Below are 26071 nucleotides of genomic sequence, written 5' to 3' on the forward strand. Positions count from 1 at the left end.
AATTTTCATCATGACATTATGGAAAATAATGAACTTTATCACAATATGCTAATATTTTGAGAAGGACCTGTATTTCCACCTTCAACTGGTTTCTCAGAAAGTAAAACCTTTAGGCTTTCCACCTAACAGATGATCAGTTGCTTATACACTGCTTAACACAACTACTTCACACCTTCTCTTTGAAAAGCTTCAACCCTTTAAGGAAAGGAACATATTTTACCTACTTCTTTGCAATGCACACAGTTCCCTGAACTGATGATTGTAACATGACATGTTGAATCCTCTAAACATTTGAGCTATGAGGCAACTGTAAACAGACAGGTCTTGAGACTGCGTGCAAACACACACACACACACCAGCACACACCCTTATCAAAACACATTTCAAATAGAATTTATTGCACATTTAAAGATCAACATAAAGTGGTACAATACCTATTTCAATCCCATTACATAAAAACAAAAAGATGAAAGAAGTCCTTACAAAATGCTTACACTGTTCATTGTTCATGACTTTAGAACAAAATGGCCATAAAGTTGCAGGAATGCAAGACTGAAACTGCATAGATTTATAAACAATTGAAGTAAATGAAGAAGAAAGGGGAAGAATGAGACATTTTTTAAAATATGGCACATAAAATCCAGTCTGACCTCAGAGTTACTCACTCTTGCCATAAGCTTGCTTACTTCCCCAATGCTTCAATGACTTATTTGGTGGCTCAGAGTCCACATAGATGGGGTAATTTCCATTCTAAAAAAAGGAAAACACAGATGACAAAAATGTTGTTTTTATCTCAAGCCAAATTGTGAATTGTCCTTTGTAGGATACAGAAACAGAAGTTTCAAAAACAAAATTAAAAAAAGACATCTTTTCACCCCGTTTTCAGTTTAGCACTGTTTTAGGCGTGTTTCAGTGCAAAAACCTCAACAGGGAAGTGAAATAAAAAAAAACAAAATCAGCACAAAAACATAACATGATCGTCACAGTCATTTGATTAAGATAATATTTACATCTTTGACCTTATTATTGTCATACGGTTATACCCACACTGCTTCCCTGTGGTTCCAGAATCAGACAGGTCATTAAAATTAGCCATTACTTGGATGGTTTTGCGATTGTTGGTGGACTTCCATATTTTATTGCTGCATGGTTAATATCAACACTGCAAAACATCAAACCAGCTCCTTCTGTTCTAGTGTGAATACAAACCTGCCTCGAAAGAAAGATGGTTGCAAAAACCAAACTTAAAGATCTAGAATATGTACAGCAGGGGAGTGACCCAGAAAAAGAATGAGAATTCGATGTAAATGAACCCTGTGTCTCAGTTTGAACCTTGAGTGAACAGAAGGATATACAGCATAAATAAAAACCAACCAATGGTCAAGAAAAGACAAGTACAAAAGCATGCTAATAAGCTTCAAAATGAACTCAAATTAATGTCAAACAGTGTATTAGGTTGACCTGATCAGAGGTTTACTGGTGTTCCAAGTTGACCATTTTATTAATGATGTAAGGTTCTGCAGTTACTTGTTATAAGGTTGTTCTGTCAGCATAACAGCATATATATACATTATCAGAAGGGAAAAATATTTTGGCACAGAACACAAGAGGCTTCATCTTTACCAGTAATTTGACTGGTCTGATAAATCAGCCTATGTCACATAACTGTTTGATGGACATGACCTAATTCATGTTTCTTAGATACTTTTGCTGTGAATACTATTAAAAATGCCCTTTAGCGCGCCTACGGCGATGCTGATCAGAGAAATATTCTAGCTAATGGAGGTCAGTCAAAACAATACACATTCAGACACTACCTGCATCACAGTCGTTTTATTGGAGGTTTGGATCCAACATGGTTAAACAGAAGAAAAAGGCTTCAAACGTAACGTTGAAATTAACTCATTGTAGCATCACAGAACCTGTCTGTCATTCCTGGCAATGCACCGATTGTGATTTTACCAACTTTGTTTTACTGAAAAAATAAAAATAGAGCAAAAACAGCAAGTTTATCTGCCTTTAAACATAAAAACGTTTCACCACAGGAGATAGGCTGTCCAAATAACCTTAAAAAGATAAAGATGCAGAGTCGAGTTTCAGAGCTGAGACACTTTAAAGAAGCAGCACTTGAGAAAACTGGAGAGATACTGAAATTTGGAGAGAGAAAGAGAAAGTGCGGCAGAGCGGATATAAAGAAGAACGTTCCTTTGGCAGCTGAGCCACAGCGGCAGCACTCTTGTGTGGGCAGAGAAGGTACCATATGATGTTAAAGAGATGCAACAGAGGAGGAAAAAGGGCAAGTTCACTAAACAGGTCAAAACTAATTTGAAGTTTCTTTCCTTTCCTTGTTCTCCTCACCATGATAGTTATTCTTTAAGCACTCATTCTGTCTGTGTTCCTGATTTGGTTCCTCCCACATCCACTGCCCCTCACAGAAACATTTACCTTCCAGTCTCTCAGCTTGATCTGAGTCTGAGAATAACCAGCAAGAATTCTCCTCCTTGTGCAGGAGAAATTGGGTCAACTGGGACTGCTTCCAGAACAATGGTTTCTCCATGTTGTTCTGTAGTAATTCCTGTATGGCACACAGAGGGACTTCTGCAGCTTTCGGTCTCGGTTTTGTTTCCACTGAAAAAGTTCCTCACAGATTAGTTTCACAGCCTCAGATCCTCCTCTGAGGTCGGTTAGTGCAGATTATTCAGTGCTGAGGCCCTACTCCCCATTCTGGTTTGGTACAGTTCGCGGTTCTATAGGTTCTCCCCAGGCTGATACTGGGGTTCTGTGGAGGTGAAGTAGTCCTCTAGGAAGCCCTGCAGGTACTCGAATGTTGGCCTCTCTTCGGGATCTTTCCTCCAGCAGGAAAGCATGAGGTCATGCAAGGAAGTGGGGCACTCTGCTGGGCAAGGCATCCTGTAGCCGCGCTCCACCTGGTCAAGCACCTCTCGGTTAACCATACCTGCAACAAGAAACAAGATGTCACTTTTAAGGAAATGTACAACTAATTGGGTAAATCTTGTGGTCTTACTGTAGAGTAAATATCATGAGCTCGATTAGTTAATCATCAACATATGTGAGAAATGTTTATGTGTAACCACATCAAAATCAATTCAGTTCTTCTTTTGTAAACAGTTATTGTTTGTCAGACAGTTGGTAGCACTGTTGCTTCGCAGCAAGAAGGTCCTAGGTTCCAATCCCAGACTGGGAGTTTGCATGTTCTCTGCGGGAATACATGTACTCACTCCAGGTACTTCGTCCCACAAAGCAAAAACATGACTATTAGGTAAATTAGTCTCTATGAATGGATGGATAGATGGATGAAGCCTATGAAAGTTTGTTATTAAGCAGAACTTTAACCTGGGTAGGGAACTCGGCCTTTGGTTGCAAGCTCTGTGAGTAGCACCCCAAAGGACCAGACGTCTGACTTTATGGTGAAACGGCCGTACAGTGCCGCCTCTGGTGCAGTCCACTTGATTGGAAATTTGGCACCTAAAATAACGGAAATTAAGATAAACATGTATAAACACCATAATAATATTTAAGTTCTTTGATTGTGGCATTTTTCATTTTCAACCAAACTAGAACGTAGCTCGATTTGCGAATATTCTCTCGATTAAGTAAAGACTTACCCTGCCTTGCTGTGTACTCGTTGTCTTCAATCAGTCTTGCAAGACCAAAGTCGGCCACCTTACACACCAGGTTGTCTCCTACCAGGATGTTGGCAGCACGCAGGTCTCTGTGAACATAGTTCATCCTCTCCACGTAGGCCATCCCAGATGCAATCTGAGGGAATAATCAGGGCTTTACACAGAGTCCTCCCATTTAAACACAGTCATTCCCCATGAATGTTTAGAGGTTTACCTGAGCAGCCATGTCAACCAGCTGTGGCAGACGAAGCATCTTTCCCGCATCCCCTTTAAGGAAGTCCAGTAAGCTACCTGTGAATGCAGAGCAACAACACAGCATGCTTAAAAAACGCACAAATATTCATTTGAATGTCAATTATACATTTAAACTGCTTCTTTCAAATCGCAAGTGTCACAAACATAATCTGCATCCATGTGAGATTCAAGGCTTGATAGCCTGCATAAGGTAGAGCAATCCTTCCTGTGTTACCTTGACTCATATACTCTGTCACAATGTAGATGGGCTCCTCAGACACTACAGCGTACAGCTGAACCAGCTTCTCATGCCTCAGCTTCTTCATGACCTGGGCTTCCTGCAGAAAGGCCTCGGGAGACATAGTGCCTGGCTTCAAGGTCTTGATGGCTACCCGTGTTGTACCGTTCCACGTACCTGTCAAAGAAACAAGAACTTCAACTCAGTGAAGTACAGTATTTGCTTTTTGAAGAACTATCCAGTATGTGCTGCATTAAAGATTTGTAAATAAATGAAACTGTTGATTTTTTTTTATTGAATTAAATTAGGATGATTTTGCTCTTTGGGTTGGGGCCAGCTTGTCTCAAGATGAAAAGTTCAAGCATCTTGGTGTCAACTTAGCAAGTGTTGAGAGGATGAAGCGGGAGATTGAGATACAGATTAGGGCCTCCTCTGCAGTAATGTGACCATGCTGCTCTGGTCTGGCATGGTGAAGAAAAAGCTGGGCCAAAAGCAAAGCTGTTGATTTAGTGGTCCACTTACATTCCAACACCAATCACCTAGGGTAATGACCAAAAGAACACGATCCTAAGCACAAGTTGCTGATGTCAGCTTCCTCATTCATACTCTAGAGTATGGATGAGGAGCTTCTTCTTTAGTAAGCAGCTCTGCATCAAAAGTAGTAGGTTGAGGTGGTTTGGGCATCAGGTTGCCTCCTGGGAGCCTCCCTTTGGAGGATTAACCAGGGATATCTCATAGGGAACTCGGCCAAGAACTCTGAGAGGGGAATATATGTCTCTTATGGTCTGGGAACACATTTGAAAAGGTGATGCATTTCTCTGAGGAATGGGAAGTCTGGGTTTCCCTCCTGGACCTGCTACCCGTGTGACCCAATCTCAGAGGGGTGGAGGGAAGGATTTAATTCATGGCGGGCATTATAAAACGAGTTAATGACTCCTTGTTTGTAGGTTTAAAGTAAACCAGATATGGCACATGAAAGATTCCTACCCATCCAGACCTCTCCAAAGCAGCCCTGTCCCAGTTTAACATCCAAGCGGAGGGATTCTCGAGGAATCTCCCAGGCATCCCTGGCCAAGCCCTGCGTCTGAGGTTTGGCCACTGGACACACATCCGTCAGAGCATGACACAACCCATCTGAGTGCTCTGAATAATAAGAAAAGAAGACAAAGTGAAATTAAGGACAGCAGTGTCGTAAAAGTGTTAACTATCAGCACTGTCTGAATACTCACTGCGGTAGTGGAAGACTAGTTGCTGTAAGCTGGTGAACTGCGTGCGAGAGGTGATGTAAAAACCTCCACTATCCAGCTTCCTGATCTTGTAATGTTTAACATTGAGGCCTTTGGTGTTGTCATAATCCAGCACTGACAGGCAGTATGCCCCTGTTAGCAAGACAAAAACAACAGACGGAGATAGATCAGAACAATAAAACCAGGCGCCTCTGAGGCGCTGTGACAGCTGCTCCGAGGACTTTCCTGGTAGCTATGCCAAAGACCTCCAACATTTTTAAATGTTTTCTGTTCACATCTCTATAGTGAGCTGAGCCAGCTATAGCTCAGACAGGCAGTAGAATTTTATCCCAAGTCCTGTGGTCAAAATCCACCAGCACCTACTACCTCCAAAATGCTCAACTATGAATAACAATAAGGAAAAAGCAGCTGCCTATGTATACATCAAGTACAAATACTTTTCTTAAATCTTTACAACTAAAATATACTAAATAACAGGATTATATTTTTTCGAATAAAATATTAGTAAGCTGTATTTTTAAACTTCATTATAAACAATCAGTCTCCAATTATTCAATTATCAGTCAACGGGATCATTAAATGGTATCTTAAATGCAAGGAAAGGTGGAAAGAGAACAGTGCCAAATCAATAATAACAATTTTACAGCCAAGGTTTTCCAACTGGTAAAAGGAACATTGGCAGTGCTTGGGTTGCCTTCACTTGTGCTTAGAATTTTGGTAACACTTTTCAAGGTAAATACAAGACTAAAATACTTTTATGTATCAGCAGACATGGACAGAAAGATGTATTGTTTAGCTATTTACTCCAAACAGCAAATAGTATAATATATCTAGAGGGAAAATTTTAAGGACTACCTGTATGAACTTAATTGGATCTGAGTAAATGTAGAACAAGTGCTGATGTCTACTTGTTTACCTCTAAAGTCGGAACATGGAACTGGGAAAGACCTCAAACTTAACCTAACCTCTTCCAGTTGCAAGGCAGAAAACCAGCGTGATATTCCAATTCCAACAACCTAACTACCTTCAGCAATACAAGCTGTACAGTCCATGTATTCAAACAAAACAGGAAATTGTCTTTATGTTCAGCACATGTCAGAGCTTGTACGGTGCCATAAGTGTGAAAGATGTAATATGACAAAATTCAAAGATACATTTTATTTGCTTATTATTATTGCAGCTATAGCTACGTTTTAAACCTGCACATTGCTACACATACACACTGAATTGGTTAAATGATGAAAAACAGACCACCTCAGGTGTAATTTGAATGTCAAGCGACTTTTTCCAGCTAGTAAAAGAAATTCTAACTTCCATGTAAAATTAAATGTATAATTTAACCACATTCTTCAACCAAAATGCATTACCAATGGATAAGGACTGCATTTTTACTAATTTTGTTGTATTTTTGAACAAAAAAAGGTACAAGGTACACGTCCTGCTGTATTCTAAATCTATTCTAAATACTGTGGAATTTTTAAAACTCCAGCATTTACTGAGCTGATACTTGCTGTGAAAAGATTAAACCCACTTCACAAATGAAATGTCCAAGTGTTTACTGATAAAATGTAAAATAATATTTTCTAAACATGGCTTGTCTTTAAAATAAATAAAAAAGTCACATTTTAGAGAGACTGGCAGCTCACGCTTATCTTTCTGACCATCGATTCGACATTAATCCCATTTTGTTTGACTGGATGAGAACAATCAAGAGTGATCGTGAATGCTAAGGCTGCAAAGAATTATGGGAAAACATTATCTCCTTTGATTTCATAAAAGAGGATCCAATGCAAACTGAAATAACAAAAGGAGCCACTGAACCTCCTTTCCTTGGCTTTGAGAGGAGTTGAAGAGGCTCTTATCATGGCTTCCATACAGATACTTCTGGGTCATTTAGTTTTGTTAAGGAGCTTCGAAAGCAGATGAAGCAATTCAGCTGCATCCTATATTTACTTACTTTGACAAGCAGGAATTGATTAACATTTATTCACTAGTAAGACATGCACATACATTCAAACTACACTAAACCCAAAAGATAATTTGTCTGGCAGCCTACTGCAACTCATGATCTTTACTTTAATCTTGTTAAAGTAGTAAACATCAGAACATGAACAATATTTTACTGAATATTTAGAAGTGTTTTATTTTAACAAACAAAATGTACAGAAGATCTTAGTTATATTTGCAAACTACAGAACACCAACTATTTAGCCTGCATTTTAGAGATGAGCATTTGGAGATCCGACTGGAAGAAATCTGGGTTCTAAACAAATAAAATCATCTCGAATTAGTGGTTTATCGGCTACAGTTTATACTGAATAAAATGCTAGAGATAAATACAAAATATGGTAGGAGCTCATTTAAATCCCCATCAATTTCATGAGAATTCAGAAGAGATTGAATGTGATAAATTATTTAGGATCTAGTAAATGAGACAGAATTCAGAATAGTAAGAAATTAAGTTTTAGGATCTGATTCAAGGAGCTGAACTGTCTTTGGGCGCAGTCACTCTACAGGAAAGATGTTCCAGAGGGAAATGGAAAAACAAATCTGGAGTTTTGTTGACTGATGTTTTCTCTGCTTTTCCATGCAGAAACAACAATCTAGGGCAGAGAAGTTACATTTCCCAGTGCACATCCAGCCTGCATACTACATGGCATTTTCAGAGCAGCACTTTTCCACCAGCTCAACTCCTCGTCTTCCATGATACTGTCCAAGTGTGCTGCAATTATTTTTTTTTTCTGCAATGATTCTTAAAGCTCTTCACAGTCTTGACCATGCAAGTAATACAAGTTTCCAAAAAACTTCCCATAAAGGTCTAACTGATTGATGTAGGTAGTGTATCTGCAGCGTGTGCAATGCAAAGATCAGATTTTTGCTGCTGCCTCAACATGTCAGCGGCATGCTCCTGCTCATTTGTGTCACACCGAGAACCTAACATTTGACAGCTAATAAAGAACATACCCTGAGGCAACATATCTCCTGCCAGAGCTTCTCCTCCTCTCGGCCCTCCTCGTTTTTCTGTGATTTGCCCCTTTGCAGTTCTAAACCCTCTTTAAGCCTTTCTATCACTGTTCATCTTCGTGTGTGTGTGTGTGTGTGTACGTGATAGTGTGTTCGTGTGTGTGTGCACGTATGCCTAACCTTGTGTGGATCAATCCCTGACAGAATATCAACATTGTGTGGACATTCACCATTGCGTGGACTTTTTGACCAGTCCACACAAGAGGAAATGGGTAATGTGGGTTAATGGTTAGGTTTAGGACTAAGGTGTGAATTGTGTGTGTGTGTGTATATACGCAAATATACTGCGACTTACAGCCAAGGGGGAAATTCAGCATCCTTCAAGGCTGACCTAGTTAATGGTGAGTGATTCACCCCTATCCATCCACAGGTCCAACCCCAATCCACTCTTTTTTTCATCCTCCCAGACTTTCTCAAAAACAACCCTTTCAAGAACCCTCCTACATTACAGGCACTAGATCAGACTACAGACTTTAAGAAAACGATGAAACAACTCAGTCACAAGCTCAGAGAACAAAGCTACCATGAGCCACAGGCTCAAATAAATTTACTTCATTATGAGGTTCTGCCTCTTTTAAAATGTAGTCCCTTAAGATTTACTCATATCAAAGTAAATGAAATCTGTTGGGAACAGTTGCCTTTTTCACAGTTTTAATGCATTCATACAGGCAATATAAAAAAGCTAACTTCTTAACCTAATTTTTTAGATTACATTTTATGTGAAAAACTGTTCTTTCTGACAAAGTAATCTATCAGGGAACGTAAATGGATGTATGCTGATAACCAACATGTATGTGTGTGTGTGTGTGTGTGTGTGTGTGTGTCTGTGAGTGAGTGAGTGAGTGAGAGATCTTTTGAGGAAACATTTTTCACATGCTTGTTTCTATCCAATTAATGCAGCAATCAGCAGATCTTTACCTAAAATTGAAAGACTTGAAAATATAACAATTAAAAAATTAAAACAACCAACAATTTATTTTGCTTTTATTCGTCTTGTTGCTACCAGACTAAACCGGAAGATCGGCATTTCCTTAATGAGATCTCAAAATGTAATATTGAGATTTAAGCAATCATTTGGGTTTTTTAAGCTTTCGCCTTGCAGCACGCCCTAAATCGGGTGGTATATACTGAAAGTGGCTGATTAATGGCATCATTATGAGCCGGTGAAGATGAAGCCATTAGACCTAATCCTGATGATGGATCTTAATGATTACTGCAGCCACTGAAGCAAAGAAAATGTCTGCTCTCTCACCTTTAGTAGTCTCACTCTCCCTCACCAGGAAGGATCCTCGTCGGTTCTGTGGGTTCAAAAGGAGCCTCTCCGAGTCACGTCGAGTGATTTTCCCGAAATACCACCTGCCGAAGACAGTCAAAGAAAATGAAGATCAGAGGGGACTCAAGCAGAGCTGCTGAAAAGAGCAGGAAGAACTCTACATGTACTTATAAAAATACTGTCAGAACCATTTGAACTACAAACATGGCGATGGTATGAATTCATCATCATAATGCATATATAACCACATTCATATAATACAAAGATATATGGGGGAGAAAAACAAACTACAGGAGTGACACAGAAAAGATAATATACTCTTCAGCTTGGATGGAGTCTGACGGAGCCACATAGTTGCTGGGGATGTAACCACTTTCTCCTGTTGTGAGCGAGCGTGCAAGCCACCAGTCCCCTTCTCTATAGAGGAAGGAGAGTAGAAGAAAGAGCCGAAACGTTAGCCTTGAACCGGACACAAAAACAAATAGAAACAGAAAATGTATAGTTTTCTGCTTCATTCTTGTTCTGTAAAGATTTGAATTATATTGAGGAAGAACACGTCAAAGACACAGAATAAGCCTTTGAAGAAGAAAAAACTGTCTTGTGGGACGTAAAAGAAGTACTTATTAGATTTCTTCTCCATGCTTTCCTGCTTTTCTCTCCTAATATCTTCTTTATATTGCTGTGTTGAAGACATTTTTGTGCTGCAACCTCTAAGCAGGGGTTGTGTGGACTCTGTTCCTTGGCATGATTTAGTGTCTACATGTGGATGCAAGATGCACAATAAAAACAGTTCTTTTAAAGTGGTCCAGCCTCCCACTGACAGGAAATACAGACAGAAACGCAACTATAACACCGTCTTTGACTCTCAGACTGAAAAATGAATACTCTTATAAAAACATATTTGCTGTGTGTGTCCTCTGTAAATTCAGTCCAACAAAAATTATTGTATTAGGAAGTTCAGACCTGACTTGGATCATTGAATAATTGACATACTCTGGCTTATATGTCCTGTTAGATTGTCACAACTACAAACATTGCTCAGCTTTTAAACCAGAAATGTTTGCTGGGAGTTCTGGGTGGGTGTTTATTACAACAACCAACTCCCAGTAGTGAAGTTAAACAGGAAAAATATATATATATATTTAGCATTCAAAGGCTTTGGGCATCAACAGAGCCTTGCAGATCTATAAATATCCCTTGAACTTTTTCACATTGTGTTACGTTACAACCACAACTTTTATACTGTATGTATTTTATTGAGACTTTATGTGACCGACCAACACAAAGCAATGAAAGTAGTGGGGGGTGTATCTGTATCCGATACAACCCCACTACTTTCACTACTACCTCCACATTTGTCTTTGGAAAATAGCTCAAGATAAGTCAAATTGGATGGATAGTATCTGTTAAAAAAAAAAAACAAAAAAACAACAACCTTCAAGTTATGCCACAAATTCTCCATTGGGTTTGGATCTGAACTTTGACTTGGACATTTTTAAGCATGAATATGGTACCAGAGGCACAGTCTAAGACAGTGAAAACTTACACCACCTGGGTCCCACTTAAAAGATCCAGACCCGCAACTGAAGGCCTTTAATTAGCACAGGTGACAGGGGTACCGAGGATACACTCCAACAAATAGAAAAGTTCCATTGCATTGTCTGACCTTCTTCCACATGGTTGACCCCTACAGCACATGACCTGAATCGTGGATCTCAGCAGTTTCTCCAGAGTAACCATAGGCCTCTTGGCTGCTTCTCCATTTATTTTTTATTTTTTGCACAACCCATTAGCTTAGGCGGACAAGCACGTCTTTTGTTGGGTTTGCAGTAGTGCCTCTATTTTTAGATTATTGAAAAGTCTGGGATGCTGTTTAATAATCTGAACTAACGTTTGCACAGCTTTATCCATGATTTACTTTGATGCTTCCCTTTATTCCTGATGTTTGCTCGCCATTGTTCTCTAACCAACCTCTGAGGCCATCACCGCTGTATTATTACTGTATTTAAATTATGTACTAATTAGGTGATTTCTGAGGCAATTTGTTGAACTGGATTTTATGCATGGGTATCATTCACATAAAACAGGTTTTTTTTTAATTGAAAAACAACATAATTTTCTTCCACAATTGTGCATTACTTTGTGTTGATCTACCATGTAAATGCCCAACAAACTAAAGTGAAGTTTGTGGTTGTAACGTGGAAAATTGTGAACAACTTTAAGGGGTGTGAAAACTTTTGTAAGGTACTATACATACAGAGATTCAGCATTTACTCCTTCCGCATAGACACCAACCTAGTTTTTGTAAAATATCTTTTAGCACGCTGGACTACATCATGCATGTGTTAGGGGCCATTTTTATTAGATTTTGTTAAATGTGCAAGTAAATGGTAAATGGACTGAACTTATATAGCGTTTTTCCAGTCATAAAGACCACTCAAAGCGCTTTACACTAGAGCCACATTCACCCAATCGCACTCACTAACGCTCACACATTCATACACCGATACGCAGATCGGTAGGCAACTTGAGGTTAAGTGCCTTGCCCAGGGGCACATCGACCTATGGCAGTAGGAAGCTGGAATCAAACCCACAACCTTCTGATTGCAAGACGACTACTCTTCCTACTGAGCCACAGTCAAGTAATTTGTGCTGGTTTTGGTTGTCGAAGAGAATTTGCCTGGAAATAAATCAATATATATATATATATATATATCAATATCAGATATGAATTCAAACTGATGATAGTGTTCCAAAATGTCTTACAGAAATATAGCCTATTTTATAACCCCAAGATGATTTTTACCAAAACTAAAGTGAAAAATATTTTACATAAAGGGCTTGAACCACACCGAAGTTCCCAGAGTGAGGACAGAAAAACTTAACCCAGGTAACTTTTTATTCTGTTTTACATAATTCTTTAACTGTTCATTTAACTCCAGAAGCATTCATTACATAAAAATCAAACACCACCACAAAACTATTCTGGGTGTGATTTCATCTACAATACTGTGGCCTAACTATCCATTTAAACCCATGCATCAGCAGATAAATAAATAAATAGAAAACAAGGAACAGAACACAAAGGTTGCATGAGGTAACAATACTAACCTGAAGCTGTACTTTTTCCTAGGAGAAACCATGAAGCATGAGAAAGGAAGAGAGGAGAGATAACAGACACAGCAGACACATCAAAACACAGCAAATAGACACACAGCAAGGTGAGCAGCACAATACACAGGAAGGATCGGGGCGCCGGATATGCTGTAGAACTGCATGGAGGAGCTGTTTCAATATCTATTTTAATCTGTGATGTCAGTTTTTATTCTGATAAAATAAAACAAAAGAAAAAAAACTCACAAAACAACAGATCAGAGAAATGCTTCGCCATTTGTTCTTAAAATATTCTGCTTTAAAATAAAGTCTTTGATTGTAAATTTGATTCAGCCCTACAATGTACAGTAGTTTCAGACTTACTGCAAACCTGATTTTATTGGTGGAGGTTATAGAAATACAAAAAATATATTGTTCTGAATTTAAACATCTGTACAGGAAGTTTTGGAAACCTTTCAAATATACGTGTAATTTCTCAACCTGAACATTTTCTCTGTTCTTTCCATCTCACTGAGACAACTTAGAGTTCAATATGTGCTGAAAAGAGCCTCCATCTCAGCGTGACAGTCTCTCTTTGAAGACTCTTAAAGATTATGAGGATGGCAGCGGCCCAAAAGGAAGGAGGACGAATTAACAAAATGCTTTTCTCCTCCGCTTCAGTAAACAGATGGGAGGGTTTGTTCCACGGCTCCCAGCGCCAGCCCTTCACTGCGGCTGTCCCTGTTCATTTAAATACAAACTGCTGCACTCACATGTACTTTAAGGAGACCATAGTAAATCGGTTTGTTTTTCTGTGCTTGAACTGGATGCCCGAAGATCCTACCATTACCAACTATCCACAGCAGAGCAATATGTGAGGGAGCTGCAAGTTTCAGAGAGTAAAACCTGCATTCCACAGCTGACTGAATGCTAGTTTGCTGTGCACCGTCATAAACTGTCTGGCTGACTGCTGGAGTCTACCTTAGGATAATGTGTGTGTATGCAATTATCTGTAATATCACACACCCACCATAGAAAAGGCAAAGAGTGGAGGCAGGTATCTGATTTAGTGGCCTAAAATCAGCTGCAAAGGAAATCATTCAAACGACAGACTAGACAAATGTGCTCAGTTACTGTAATGATTATTTCCATCGTAATTTGACCCGAATATGTCATAGACATTCCATTAAAACCTCAGGAAACTGTGACAGTTCATGAAAAAGTGGAATAGTGAGTCTCTTTACAGAGTAGCAAACTGAAGCTGATCGAAATGGCTGCAGATTCTTACGTGTTGTTCACAATCTGTAGCCGGTCGCCTTTCCTGAAGGTCAGGTCACTAACTGTCCGTGACTCGTAGTCGTACAGCGCCACAAACGTGGTGACGCCTCCTGCAAGAAACCATGAATACAGACACATTTATTTAAATAGAACTGTAAGCGAAGACTCAACAAAAGGAAAGGATGCTTCCTCCTGACATGCATAGCAAAGGTTTAGCCTTGAATCCATTTTTTTATTTAGACTTCGTTGTCTCTCTGTATAAAAACTATTTGCCTGTCTTTTATAAAAAAAATATTGATATTCAGACTTATCTCCCCTGAAGGACAATGATATAGCACAAGTTATTTTCTATATTAAAGTAGAATTATGTGCTTACTGGCTTCAACAAATAGCTTTTTTAAACCCAAACCTTCAAGCCAATAATCGATGGGCTCATTAGATGTTTGACAGGATGTAGTAGTTAGGAAGATTGCTGCTGATACATCAGCAGGTCATTTCTCTGCATGAAGCAACATTAACCCCACCATCTGGCTGGTCCAGACAGCTTGAACATCATTTGGTAAAATCTGGACACTGCAGCACTTTGGGCTACAATGTCAAAAACAGGCGTTTAGATCTGCTTGATAGTAAGGAGACAAAATAATTTTCTAATTTCCGTTTAGTTATCAGGACGCTTGTGACTGAAAACAACTAACTGTTCAAAAGTTATCGGATTACAATAAGTGGCTGTCAGCTTTTTACAACATCTGAAATGGAGCATCTTCGAAGATCACCAAATACGTGCCTATACTCAGGTACTGGACACACAAGCTGCTGAAACCTCCTCTATTTACAACTTTGCTCCAAAAGGTTTCTTTTTCATTTAAATTCAGAGCCTTTTAGTCACAACTTAATAATCTGTAGTTTTACTTTTCCTTCCTAAAACTACTTGTTTGTGCTCTAGATTTCTCTCTAGATAAACTCTAATCACAACCTTTAGACAGGATTTTACATATCTTGGCTGCTGCAGGTCCTGGGTTTAAATACCAGCCGTTTTCATGTTTCATGTCTCTGTGGGTTCTCTTCTGGTACCTCGGCTTTCTCCCACAGTCCAATAACATGCATGTTAGGTTAATTGGTCTATCTAAATTGCTTATAGGAGTGAGTGTGTGTGTGTGTGTGTGCATGGCTATTTGTCCTGTGCTGCCCTGTGATAAATTGGCAACCTTTACAGGGTGTACCTGCCTCTCACCCAATCACTATTGGAGATGTCCCTCTGTGACCCTGACATGGATTTTACATATTGGGAAAAAAAAAAAAACTTTATTGTAGCTTTATTAGATAAATACACATTCACTTAAAACAATATCATTATTAAACCCTAAATAAAAAATACAGAGTGAAAAACAAATACAGAAGGTGCCAATTGTATAGACTCATCAGCATCCCAAATTCTTAAAGAACGAGAACCAACCCAGAGGTTTTCAGTGTTGCGTCAATTATTATGGATCTCTTAATGCACCATCCATCCCTGCTCATCCAAAATTGGGTTGCGTGGGCAGCAGGTCCAGGACGGAAACCCAGAAATCCCTCTCCCCAGTGACACCGTGTAGCCCATTCTGGGAGAACCCAAGGCATTCACAGGCTAGAAAGGATATATAGCGCCTCCAGGGTAAACTGGGTCAACCCTGGGGTCCTAATGGATCACTACATCAATTTTATCAGGAGGAGGTTTTTACACTTACTGGGCTACATTTATCCATTTGTTTTAAAACCATTTTGAAGAAGCTTTTTTGCACTAACGGGTCAAGCTTCAGTAGTTGGACAGATGGCTTCGCTTCCAAAATATTTGAGTATACAAAGGAGTTGGTGAATGCCTTAATGAATGCAAGGCGCTTCACTTCCACAGTTGCAAAACAGGTTAAATCAAACCCATCCATCAGCATGTCGCATTGTCCTACCCGATAGAGGTCCTCTCTGAGGCGATGTTACTGTTGCCATGTGGTCCACCCCTCCAAAGAGAGCCAGTACTGGGGTATTTGTTGGGGCGTGATTATGCTGCCCTTGATACCCCCGCCTGCCTGTGCCAACAGCAGGGCTTCGGTTGGGCGTCTGGGTCTGCTGAGCGGGGCCCAGGTTGTGGAAGTGTCCGCTGTCTGAGCCTGTGCCTATGGTACCATCCAGGCTCATGGAGCGCTGACCCGGCTCCTTGGGCTTGCTCTTGCCCGCCCCCATGTGCAGACCTAGGATGAAAGCCAGTGATGAGTAAGGAAGCAACATTTAAAAAGGTCCAGTGGTGTCACAATGTGCTTTAATATGAATCTAAAACAGGGTTATCTATAATAGATTTACTTCAAACATTAAAAGTAAACCTGAATAGGATGTTTGAAGTTATAGTTTCTTTAAGAACATTTCTGTTGGGTCAGGAAGATTCTTCATATGTTTAGAACATTTAGCCCAGCTCCTATAATCCACCATTGTGCATCCCTGGAGCTGTTCCTCGTTCAATTAGAACTGGTTGGCATACAAACATGCCGAGCTGGACAAATTACAACACACACAATATTCAAGGTTATTCCCATTTGGTTGCATCTGGTCTGAATCAATATCCATCAACAAGGTAAACAAAGCGGTAAACAAAACGAGCCATGAAGCACTGTACTAAAGCTGCTGTGCTGACAAAGACAGAAGCATGACCAACACTTCTGTTGTGCCCTGATAAAAGCAACAAGTCAAGAGTGTGCTGTCATCAGGAGGACACAGACAAACAAGCTCACAAAGTGAAGTGGACGCACAGAAAGTCAGAGTGCCTTGTTCACACACCAGGTCCGTTCCTCCCCTTCAGGCACAGAGCAGTGACTCATTGTGAGACTGGTTATTTCAGACCAGCTGAAGCAAGACACTCACACACACATGAAACAGTCTGGTTCCTTTGTGAATCCCAGCATACTCAGTTCCAGACAGAGTGGATTCATACGAGTGTGTGTGTGTGTGTGTGCGTGTGTGTGTGTGCGTGCATTAGCAGCTGTTGTGTGGCCTCTGGGAAACAAGGCTCAACTGCTCACCAACAACCCCAGCACAGTTGTGTCTCACATCCTTTTTCCAACACATGCACACAGCCTGGTGAGACTTTCCAACACACAGTGTCTGACAGACAGGACAGAGGAGGGTTATTAACAGACATGGAGGAAGGAACTAACTGTGGCTCTAAAAAAAACAACCGTGTAGGTGGTTGTTACGTACTGCGTGGACAGCTGAGGCTTAGTGGGTGTTTAAAGTGTGATGTGTGAGCATAACATAATTACACAGGTATGGGGATTCTCAAAGACATGGGCAGGCTCCCACTGTGAAGATGTGGGGGCGAGTAAGCTGAGTGCTCGTGAACAGGCACACGATTTCTGAGCAAAAATAAATAAATACAGATGAGAAACCTTTGGTTCAACTTCTGCTGGGATACAATCCAGTCCACTTGGTGTTGATAAATCTAAAACCACTGGGTAAAATGGACAAGAAGCAAGTCAAACCCCAAATTATGTTGAAGGAGACACTAAACAGTAAGAGAGGCCCATGTGCAACACCTGCTTTAAGGCATTCCGTGCAAGCAAAGGAGAACGTAAACGTGTGGTGGAGAAATCGTTACAAAACCCTTAGAATATAGCAGACTTCATGTAGATAATTCCTGAAAGGCCATAATTTGGCCATATTGGATAGTTTGACCAATGATGACTAAATTATACTTTTAAGGCTTTAGAATATCAGGGATGAAATATGACTAAACAACTGATTTCATTTACAATTTCGAGTCTCCATGAAATCAGATTCAAAATTGAAATGTTCATATATTTATTTATCTTAAGTGCTACAGATTTATCTCACAAACTATATTGGCATTTCTAAAAACATGTTTTATGTGGGTTTAAACATGAAAGATGAAGGACATTTTGTAAAAATATCAAGTCCTGTTGTGTACACAATACAAGTGTGTCGTTATGATGCACACTCATCTTAAATAGTGCATGTGAATTAGGATGAAAGGTTTAAAATGAACACAATACAACTGCAGCAGGACAAAGTAAACTATATTTGTTGTAATATCAAAATCTCCTTTTTCTCCTCGTTTTTCCAGGTAATGATTGCCTGACCTTTTTGGGCTGATAAAGACTTCATAGACATAAAGACCTTATGAAAAAACAAGGAGGGCCCCTGATGCATCACGCACTCCAAGCATTCAGATCTCAGTGAATCTTTATCAGTGCAGAGAGTGCGTCTGCATGAGAATAGATAATTTTATTATAAGGTTATTGCTGACATTTGCTGAGCAGTTATATAAATAATGTAACGGTGACACCTGGGAGATTGTTTACGTCAAGTCGCTATATGAAAAACACGTCCAGAGCGTCGCTATGAATCTTAACAACTAACACACGTCAACGCCTCTGATAAAACTAAAATAAAAAGAGGTTTGTGAAAGGATCACTGTGTACATGCCTTGGAACATTGGCTGCTGACCAGACAGTGCCAGTGTGGGTTGTTTGGTGGAAAAAAATAGGGCCGTATCTCGTGTGCCAATGGGCATTGGTTCCAAGATGCAACCCATATGCCATGGAAGTTCTCAACGTAGACCAAAAATTTTTAGCAGGTTGATTTAGCTGCATATCACATTGCTTATACTGCAGTGTCAGAGCGCAGATAGTTTATGCTGAAGTATTATGTACCTTAAGACTTACATCATTGTTCACCATTGTTTTGAAGCAGGAAAATATTTTTTAATTGTTGGAACTTGGAAAACACTAATCAAGACTCAGACAAAAATATTTTTTTGGTCTAATAAAACTTAAAATTATTTTATCTTCCTTTTATCTCCTCTCCTGTACACCCATAAGAGGTTAATATCAGGATACACACATTCCAACCAAAACCCTTCAGCAAAGCTCAACAAGCAAGAACAAGACAGTAAATCAGAGAAGTAAAAATGTACTTATTTTTCTTACAGATGTTGCATACTAAACCATAACCTCTAAATAACACTGTGGGGAGTAGCACTTCTTTGTGTAAAAGTTGACCACACATGTAAAAAGATGAAAGGTGAAATAAAGCGGTGGCTATATTGGTCCGCACACCTGTGAACAGTTGGCGGCTGGTGCCCACAAGCCTGCTGACTGAAAGCGGCTGCCTAAAACTGCTCTGTGATCAGAAATAAGAAAACACAGGAGAGGATCTCTGTTTTTGATAGAAATGCACTACTACTGGAACACGTGATTAAGACTGTATACAGAATAGGCATGACAACCATCAAAAACTGCAATAAGCCTTAAAAAAGAACTTTAAAAAAAAAAAAAAAAAAAAAAAAGGCATTCCAGTTGGGTATTTTTTCACTAACAAATGTACACTGACAGCAGAAACACAGCTGGCCAAAAATGTAGAGATTTCCACTGCAGGATTTCACAAAATACTAAGTTTTACAAAAGTGCAACGAAGAAACAAAACAAGCTAGTTGATGACATCACAACAATCTAACTGATCAGTTTCCAGGAGTACACGCTCCATCAGCAACACATGGAGGAAGAAAATTCCTTCAAAGAATACATTTCATTACAAACAAGTAAGCGAAGAGAAGAAAACGGAATAAATACAAATGATGCACTCAAAAGCAAATATTTGTACTCTATGTGATGTCATCAGTGCCATGTGTGAGTGGAGATATGCTTTGGAGAGAGTACTTTTTTATCTTAAATTAATGAACTACCTGTATTTCCCACTAAGAGTTAAAGGAACTGTACCAAACTACACCCCAGGAAAAAAATACATTTTACAAAAAGTAGCTTAAATGCCAAAAAAATAAGGACAAATCTCATTTTGAAATCAATAATCTGGTTCTGAAGGCTGCATTGCAACTATGTTCCACAACATAACCCCAGGGTCATTATACTTAAACTTCATTTTAATTACTGCAGAGAAAAAGCTTTCTATATGCAGAGTAGGGCACCATGAACAAGAAGAGTAAAATCTGTGAATGGACCAGTACAGATGCTGAAAGATGTTAGGTAAAAGCCATACTTAACATATGCATAAAAAATGCAACATTTGTCCAAAACCTCAGTCTGTTTGTTCCAATTTACCACTTTTTTTTGTAAAGATTTTGTGGCACTAGTGGCCTTTATTCACAATAATCAGACGGAAAGACAAAAGGATGAAGATATGGAGCAAAGCCCCCAGGTAAGGAATCAAACCTCATATGACAGTATGCTGGTCTACCGCTATGCCATGTGCCGTCCCAATCTCTTTGTTTTTAAAAAGTAAGCAAAGAAGGACTTAAATTCCAAAAATCTGCAGGATGCAGCAATGTCACCTCGTTTAAGGCTTGTCCATCATCCTGTGTCCCTGCAACTGTACGGCTTTAAATCTCCTCTCAGCAGAGGCAGCAAGGAAACACAGCACTATCTGACATTGTGCTGTAAACTAGAGGAAAGGGGATGAAGGATTGATAACTGAGAAAGTATACTGGATAGCATAAAAAATATAAAGAAACATTGGGAGACACTGTCTCCAGAAAAAAAGGAATGACAGATATATAAAAAAAAACACTTTCTGTCTTTTCCATAAATAACAGGGGTGCAGAGGAACGTGGGAAGACCAGACTGCACCACTTTGACTGCCAGCGACTGCAACAAGAACAGGCACCTGAGCAGCAGGAGGGCAGGACAGTAGGAAGGAAGTAAGGAGGGACATGGAGGTTTGTGTGTGTGTGTTAGTGTGTGCATGCTGCAACAAAGAGGGTGGATACAAAACAAAAGCTCCTTCCAGCTCCTGTTGCTTTGATTGCTTCGCATCTTATGACACATTCAAGTATAAATCTCAAATAACATACAGCATTCTTTGGTGCCGTCTTAATGTTATATTTCTGACTTTTCTGTAATCTTCAGTAAATCAACAATTTTTTCTTGAAATAAATTATACAGAAAAACAATTATTCCTATTACAAATTAAACAAACATGCTTTTTCCTTGACTTAACGCATTTCAAATGTACCTGAAATATTAAGGGTTACTTACATAAAAGAGGTTCTCTGAGTTGTATCTACCTTTAGTTCACAATGGAGTTTAAGAGCACTTTGATATTGATTCACGTTTATCAGCTTGCCGTCTTCCTCACTGTCTCAGACCTGACTGAGTCTTATAAACTCGATGACCCACTTCTGTACATGAACTGAATACGGAGAGTGAAGAACAGAAATAATGGGGAGGAAAAGGAGAGCGCGCAGGAAGAGTGCTCAGATAGCTGAAAGGAATGCAGGTTAAGAAAGCAGGCAAGTACTAACACCTATCAAGTATTGAAGGTGCGTGTGGATGAGGCTAATAAATTCATTCCATTTGTATTTGAGCACCAAATTACAGATCTGTGAAAGCTTTAAAAAAGGTTTTTTTTAAAAAATCTGACATTTCTTGTTGGTCACATTAATTATAAGCCGTCCATATACAATAGTTTAGGTGAAAAAAATCAATAGCTACAGCCCAGCAAATTGATCATCAAGCAGTTTTCTGCTGACATTTATATCCTCCATTTAACACAAACCCCACATCAGATCAAAGTTTAATGTTAAAGATCTGTGAAACTCTTCAATGGCATGGCATGAATCATTTAATGACTCCAGTAAGGTGACATCTCTACGGGGTCACGGTGAAGTTAAGACGTGGCTTTGACAGTGCTAATTCCTCCACTTAAAGCTCCACTGACTCAAATATTGTTGCAAAACAAAACATGTTTAAACAAGGGGCAAGGTCACGTTCTTGGCGCCTTTCCTTCAGTTTAAACAATACTTTATCAGTTTAATGTGAGCTGTAACATCCAGACAATGGGACACTAAGCTTAGTAACTTAATGTACTTGTTTCGGTTTGAGAAAGCTTTGAAAAAAAATGTGATAATCATGATAAAAATCAAATGATCAACTAATCAAGAGTCGAACCTTTCAAACAAACAATGCACAAAATTTGAGTGTCTGGTGCTGATAATTTTGTAACATTTAAGCACATAAACTGCAACAAACTGAATACTTTGACCTCTGCCACTTTCAACGTGTACTACGATGGTCTAGTACAGTGTAACACTTCAAATATAACAGACAGTCCTAATACACAGAAGGATATTTTGAATACGATGGCATAGATTGCACTGTTCTCCTACAATCCTTCCATAGTCAGTACTTTAACACCCATGTACACACTCAATAAAAATGTTAAAAGGTGAATACTTTTGTTTAAAGAATCTGTGCAAACATGTCTTTACACTAACAGGAACAGGTTGCATTTGAAGGATGATGAAAACACCTTAAATTTGTTCACAGATCACATGAGAAATCAGACCTTTCTCACCTAAAGAAGGAAAACATGACCAAAAGTCACTGAATGTTTTTCCACTAAGAGAATTATCATTCTTGAACCGGTTTGGTTCAGGTGCCTTCAAACTTTGGTGTTTTGTTGAGCACCAACAAGAGTTTTCGCCAGTTTTGGGAACCAAGCATGAGTCATCAACAGCAGGGGTTACTCAACGTGGAGGAAAAGCGTGTTAACGAGACAGGGGAGCTTGCTGAGCTGCACGCAATGTTCCTTTTAATGCAACAAGAGAGCATCCATAAACTACACTTAATACGGAAAAGGAGACAGTGACTGTGCAAGAACAATGGTATGTACAATATTTTCACTTGTATGTGTTGAGCATCCGTGAGTGAAACGGAAACTAGTAGTTATACAATGTGTGTTTAGTGTGTTTTCGCAAATATAAATAAGTTTTATTTGGTACGTTCTTTGTCTTCGCCACCATACTTGTTGCTCCTATTCTCTGCAGCTTCGACTCGCCCACAGGTGACGGTTCCGTGCAGAAGAACCAAGTATTCTGCGGTGCCAGCGCTGAACCACCGTTCGGAACCTCTTTTCATCAGTGGAAACACGTTACCAGTTCAAAATCATGTTCAGGAACCGGAACGGGCTTTGAGCCGCGGCGGTGGAACAAGGGGTATAAGGTTAGTTTCAAATTAGGGCCTGATGCATATTTTCTATGAATAAAAACTTTACTGCCACCGTTTTTGTCTCTCAAAGGCTACTGTAGCTAAATGGCTGTAAAGCATGAAAGAAAGAAGTGGAGGGAACTCAGCTTTGGATTTAAAGATTCCTTCAAAAAGAAAAAAAAAAATCTTTATTGTCATTTTTTCCTCCACAAACCAACACGTTAAATTCCCGTCCTGGATCTTTAGTGTTAAAACACTGGAAGCACAAAACCCCACCTCATCTAGACAGTAACAGTTGCCACTTTGTGCTGCAGACACTAAAAGAAGTGCAGCACAATGTTTCAGTCAATGGGAAAATCACAGTTTACCCCTGGGAATGGGGGAGGGCAGGGGGGGGGAGTGGGACTGGGTCCATGATAAGATCCAAACAAAAGGAAATGTGGACATTAGCAGAGCTGTCTTAGCCTGCTTTAAGATGTGCAGTGAGATGAAACAACGTAGAGGCATAAAGTAGAGCAAAGACAACATTACAACGACATAAGGTCAGGTCAACATTTTAACCGGGTTACGTCTGAATCAGACAAGCTCTTTCTATTATTAACCCCTCATGGTTGGAAAAGTGCAAACCTGGATGGCTTTTGGTGAGCACCCACAGGAAAGCTAAAAGGAAGGAGAAATGGAGGAAGAACTACAGCACTGAGATGATAAAAAAAAAAAAAACACCTTCACTCCATGCATCCATCTTTGACTGAAGGCTCTGGCAGCTAGTCAACAGCTGCTTCAGCATGATTAATTTCACCTGACAAGATGGCCATCTCATATCAGAATGGACCACAATGAACAGTAAGCTGTCTTACTGTTATGACAGCTTGTAAATTCAACTGGATGTGTGGTTTAACAGATCCCACAGGAAATAACTTATATATAATAGACTGTTTATATACTCTACATGTATCCTATAAATTCTTATTTTTAATTAATTACAACAAATGCTTCTTTGATCACATTTTTTGTTTTTAATGTTAGCATCTTTAGTCAAAAAGGTAACTGGACAAAATGGGAAATTAAGGGTTTTGATTTGAGGAACCAGCAACAGGAAATGAACTAATATTGGAAACTAAAAGTTAAATTGACTAATTGCTAGAATCCTCCAACCAAATTAATATATTTTCAAAAACTTTAACTCTTCAAATCATTTGTATTGTTAGCTGTGAATTTGGCAGCCCAATAAGATGCAAGATGTTCCTCATTCTTGTCAGATCAGACCAAAACTCTGGCATCTATATCAACTCCAAAGCTATCCTACAACTCATTCACAGTAAAATTATGAATACAGTGGCTTCTGGAAATGAGCTGGAACTAAGAAGCTCCCAAAACAAACTAAACAGATAAACTACATAATTAAAATTGTATTTCCACGAGATTAAACACCGGTTGTGAGCAAAGCTGCTTTCAAAGAAAACACGGGGTGGGGTGGCAGCTGCCTACGGGAGCAGCAGCTGTCAAACTGAAAACGCGTTTGATAGGAGGACAAATGGAAGAAGAAAAAAAAAATACCACAGAAAAACGGCTACAGCGAGTGTTTGTTAAAGTGATTCCGACCAGGTACGCAAAATGGGATTTATGAATGGGATCGTGGACAAAAAAAAAAAAAGAAAGCAACGACGCTCCTGTGTGAGTCGTGGCTCCCTTAAACAACGTTATTTGCGGCCTGATGAATCAAAACAGGTGCCGTTACTGCTCCATTTTGAATTTCGACGGGATTGTTGGCTTTAAACTCTGTGCACGGTTTGTGTACTGCTTTTACCACCCGAATATTTATGTTCGACACAAAGAATCAAACACGAACATTGCTGAGGCGCTTTGCATTGGGAGGGGTGTAGTAAGGCGTCTAAGACCTGGACCCAGCAGAGATTGAATGGCACTGACTGAATGTACGATCCACGCTGACTGAATGGCCTGTGTAACAATGAAATGCAACTCGGTGTGGGGGTCTCATAAGATGGGTGTTTGTAACATGTATGCGAACATGCGCACTGTCTAATTAAAACCCATGTTTGTTAGGCAAAGAAAAATCAATAAAACATCCTCTCTTGGCAAAAAAAAAACAAAAAAAAAAACGCTACAAGCAAAAAATGAACTAAGCCTACCTTTAACGCGTCTTCAGATCCAGCCCAAAAATCAGAGACGCACCGCCAGAAAGCCGCTCAGGTCCGGACGGCTGTCCTCATTTAAAACAATAATGGAAACCTCGGGCCAGCCGCAAATCCCATTTAGCGAATTTCAGTAGAGTCGCAGAAGGAGGAGGTCATGACGTGGGGACTGCCTTCTGGAACAAGAGGGCAAAGCAGCCGGTGTTGTGCTCCGGTGGGCCGGGCAAACACCACACTGTTCAGGTGGAGAGAGCCGACAGCGCAGGAGATTCATGCGTCGAAGCAGGAGTGGTGTAGTGAGTGAGCATAAGACGAGGCGCGTTGAAGGGGAAGCCACTGGATAGCGCATCACTGACGAAACATGGGAGCGAAATATAAACCGACACGATTTACGCCTTTTTGGACGCAGTAGCGTAAGCTTCTTAGGGAATACGCTTCATGTTGCGCAGGATTCTGTAGAAGGTCGCTGCTGCGTCGGTAGAAGCAAACACCACTTGAAGCCTGGTTTTTTATTTATTTATTATTATTTAGTTGACATGACCAGCGAGTTGTTTTATCCTAATGACACAGAAGTTCGCCACTTCCTAAATCACCACTTTCTTACGGAGAAAGCATTTTGCTTCATTTCTGGCGAGGTAATTTGGTTGCTAAGCAACACACTTTCCTTACGCTAAGAAACGTGACGCAATGTTGTAAAATCTTTTGATGCAGGAAAAAACTGGTTATTTTTGTGGCTTTTTAGTTTCCTAACTTAAGATGATCCGGTAGCACGTCACCCCTTTAAAAGCATGTTTCCGCATAAGAAAACTCATTTGACAGAAACTCGTTTAAATAACCAAATTGACTCAACTTAACTATTTATAATACATTTCATGAAACCATTGCCACTTCAGCAATCAAATTCTA

The 26071-nt window shown here is 39.6% G+C and overlaps 1 protein-coding gene across 2 annotated transcripts; it reads right to left on the reverse strand.

Annotated features, from left to right (window-relative positions):
* Positions 1 to 377: 377 nt before the first annotated feature.
* LOC124856497 (proto-oncogene tyrosine-protein kinase Src-like) lies at positions 378 to 25499 on the reverse strand. 2 transcript variants are annotated; one of them, XM_047346970.1, is made up of 13 exons: positions 25163 to 25499; positions 15972 to 16253; positions 14042 to 14141; positions 12772 to 12789; positions 9979 to 10077; positions 9640 to 9743; positions 5346 to 5495; positions 5104 to 5259; positions 4114 to 4293; positions 3859 to 3935; positions 3627 to 3780; positions 3355 to 3486; positions 378 to 2956 (listed from the first exon to the last, which is right to left on the reverse strand). In XM_047346970.1, the coding sequence occupies exons 2-13, from the start codon at positions 16243 to 16245 to the stop codon at positions 2748 to 2750; spliced, it is 1653 nt and encodes a 550-aa protein (XP_047202926.1). In that variant the 5' UTR covers positions 16246 to 16253; positions 25163 to 25499; the 3' UTR covers positions 378 to 2747. The 2 variants fall into 2 exon arrangements, with proteins under 2 accessions (XP_047202926.1, XP_047202927.1); XM_047346971.1 differs by lacking the exon at positions 12772 to 12789.
* Positions 25500 to 26071: the final 572 nt, after the last annotated feature.

This window comes from Girardinichthys multiradiatus, chromosome 20 (genome assembly GCF_021462225.1).
Source record: "Girardinichthys multiradiatus isolate DD_20200921_A chromosome 20, DD_fGirMul_XY1, whole genome shotgun sequence".
NCBI lineage: Eukaryota > Metazoa > Chordata > Actinopteri > Cyprinodontiformes > Goodeidae > Girardinichthys > Girardinichthys multiradiatus.

Coding starts and splice junctions, on each gene's coding strand:
- LOC124856497 (XM_047346970.1), bottom strand. CDS start 16,245: ATGGGGGCGGGCAAGAGCAAGCCCAAGGAGCCGGGTCAGCGCTCCATG. Junction 14,142..15,971: donor TCAGAGAGGACCTCTATCGG/GTAGGACAATGC, acceptor GGTTTCTTGCAG/GAGGCGTCACCACGTTTGTG. Junction 2,957..3,354: donor AGGCCGAGTTCCCTACCCAG/GTTAAAGTTCTG, acceptor TTCTTGTTGCAG/GTATGGTTAACCGAGAGGTG.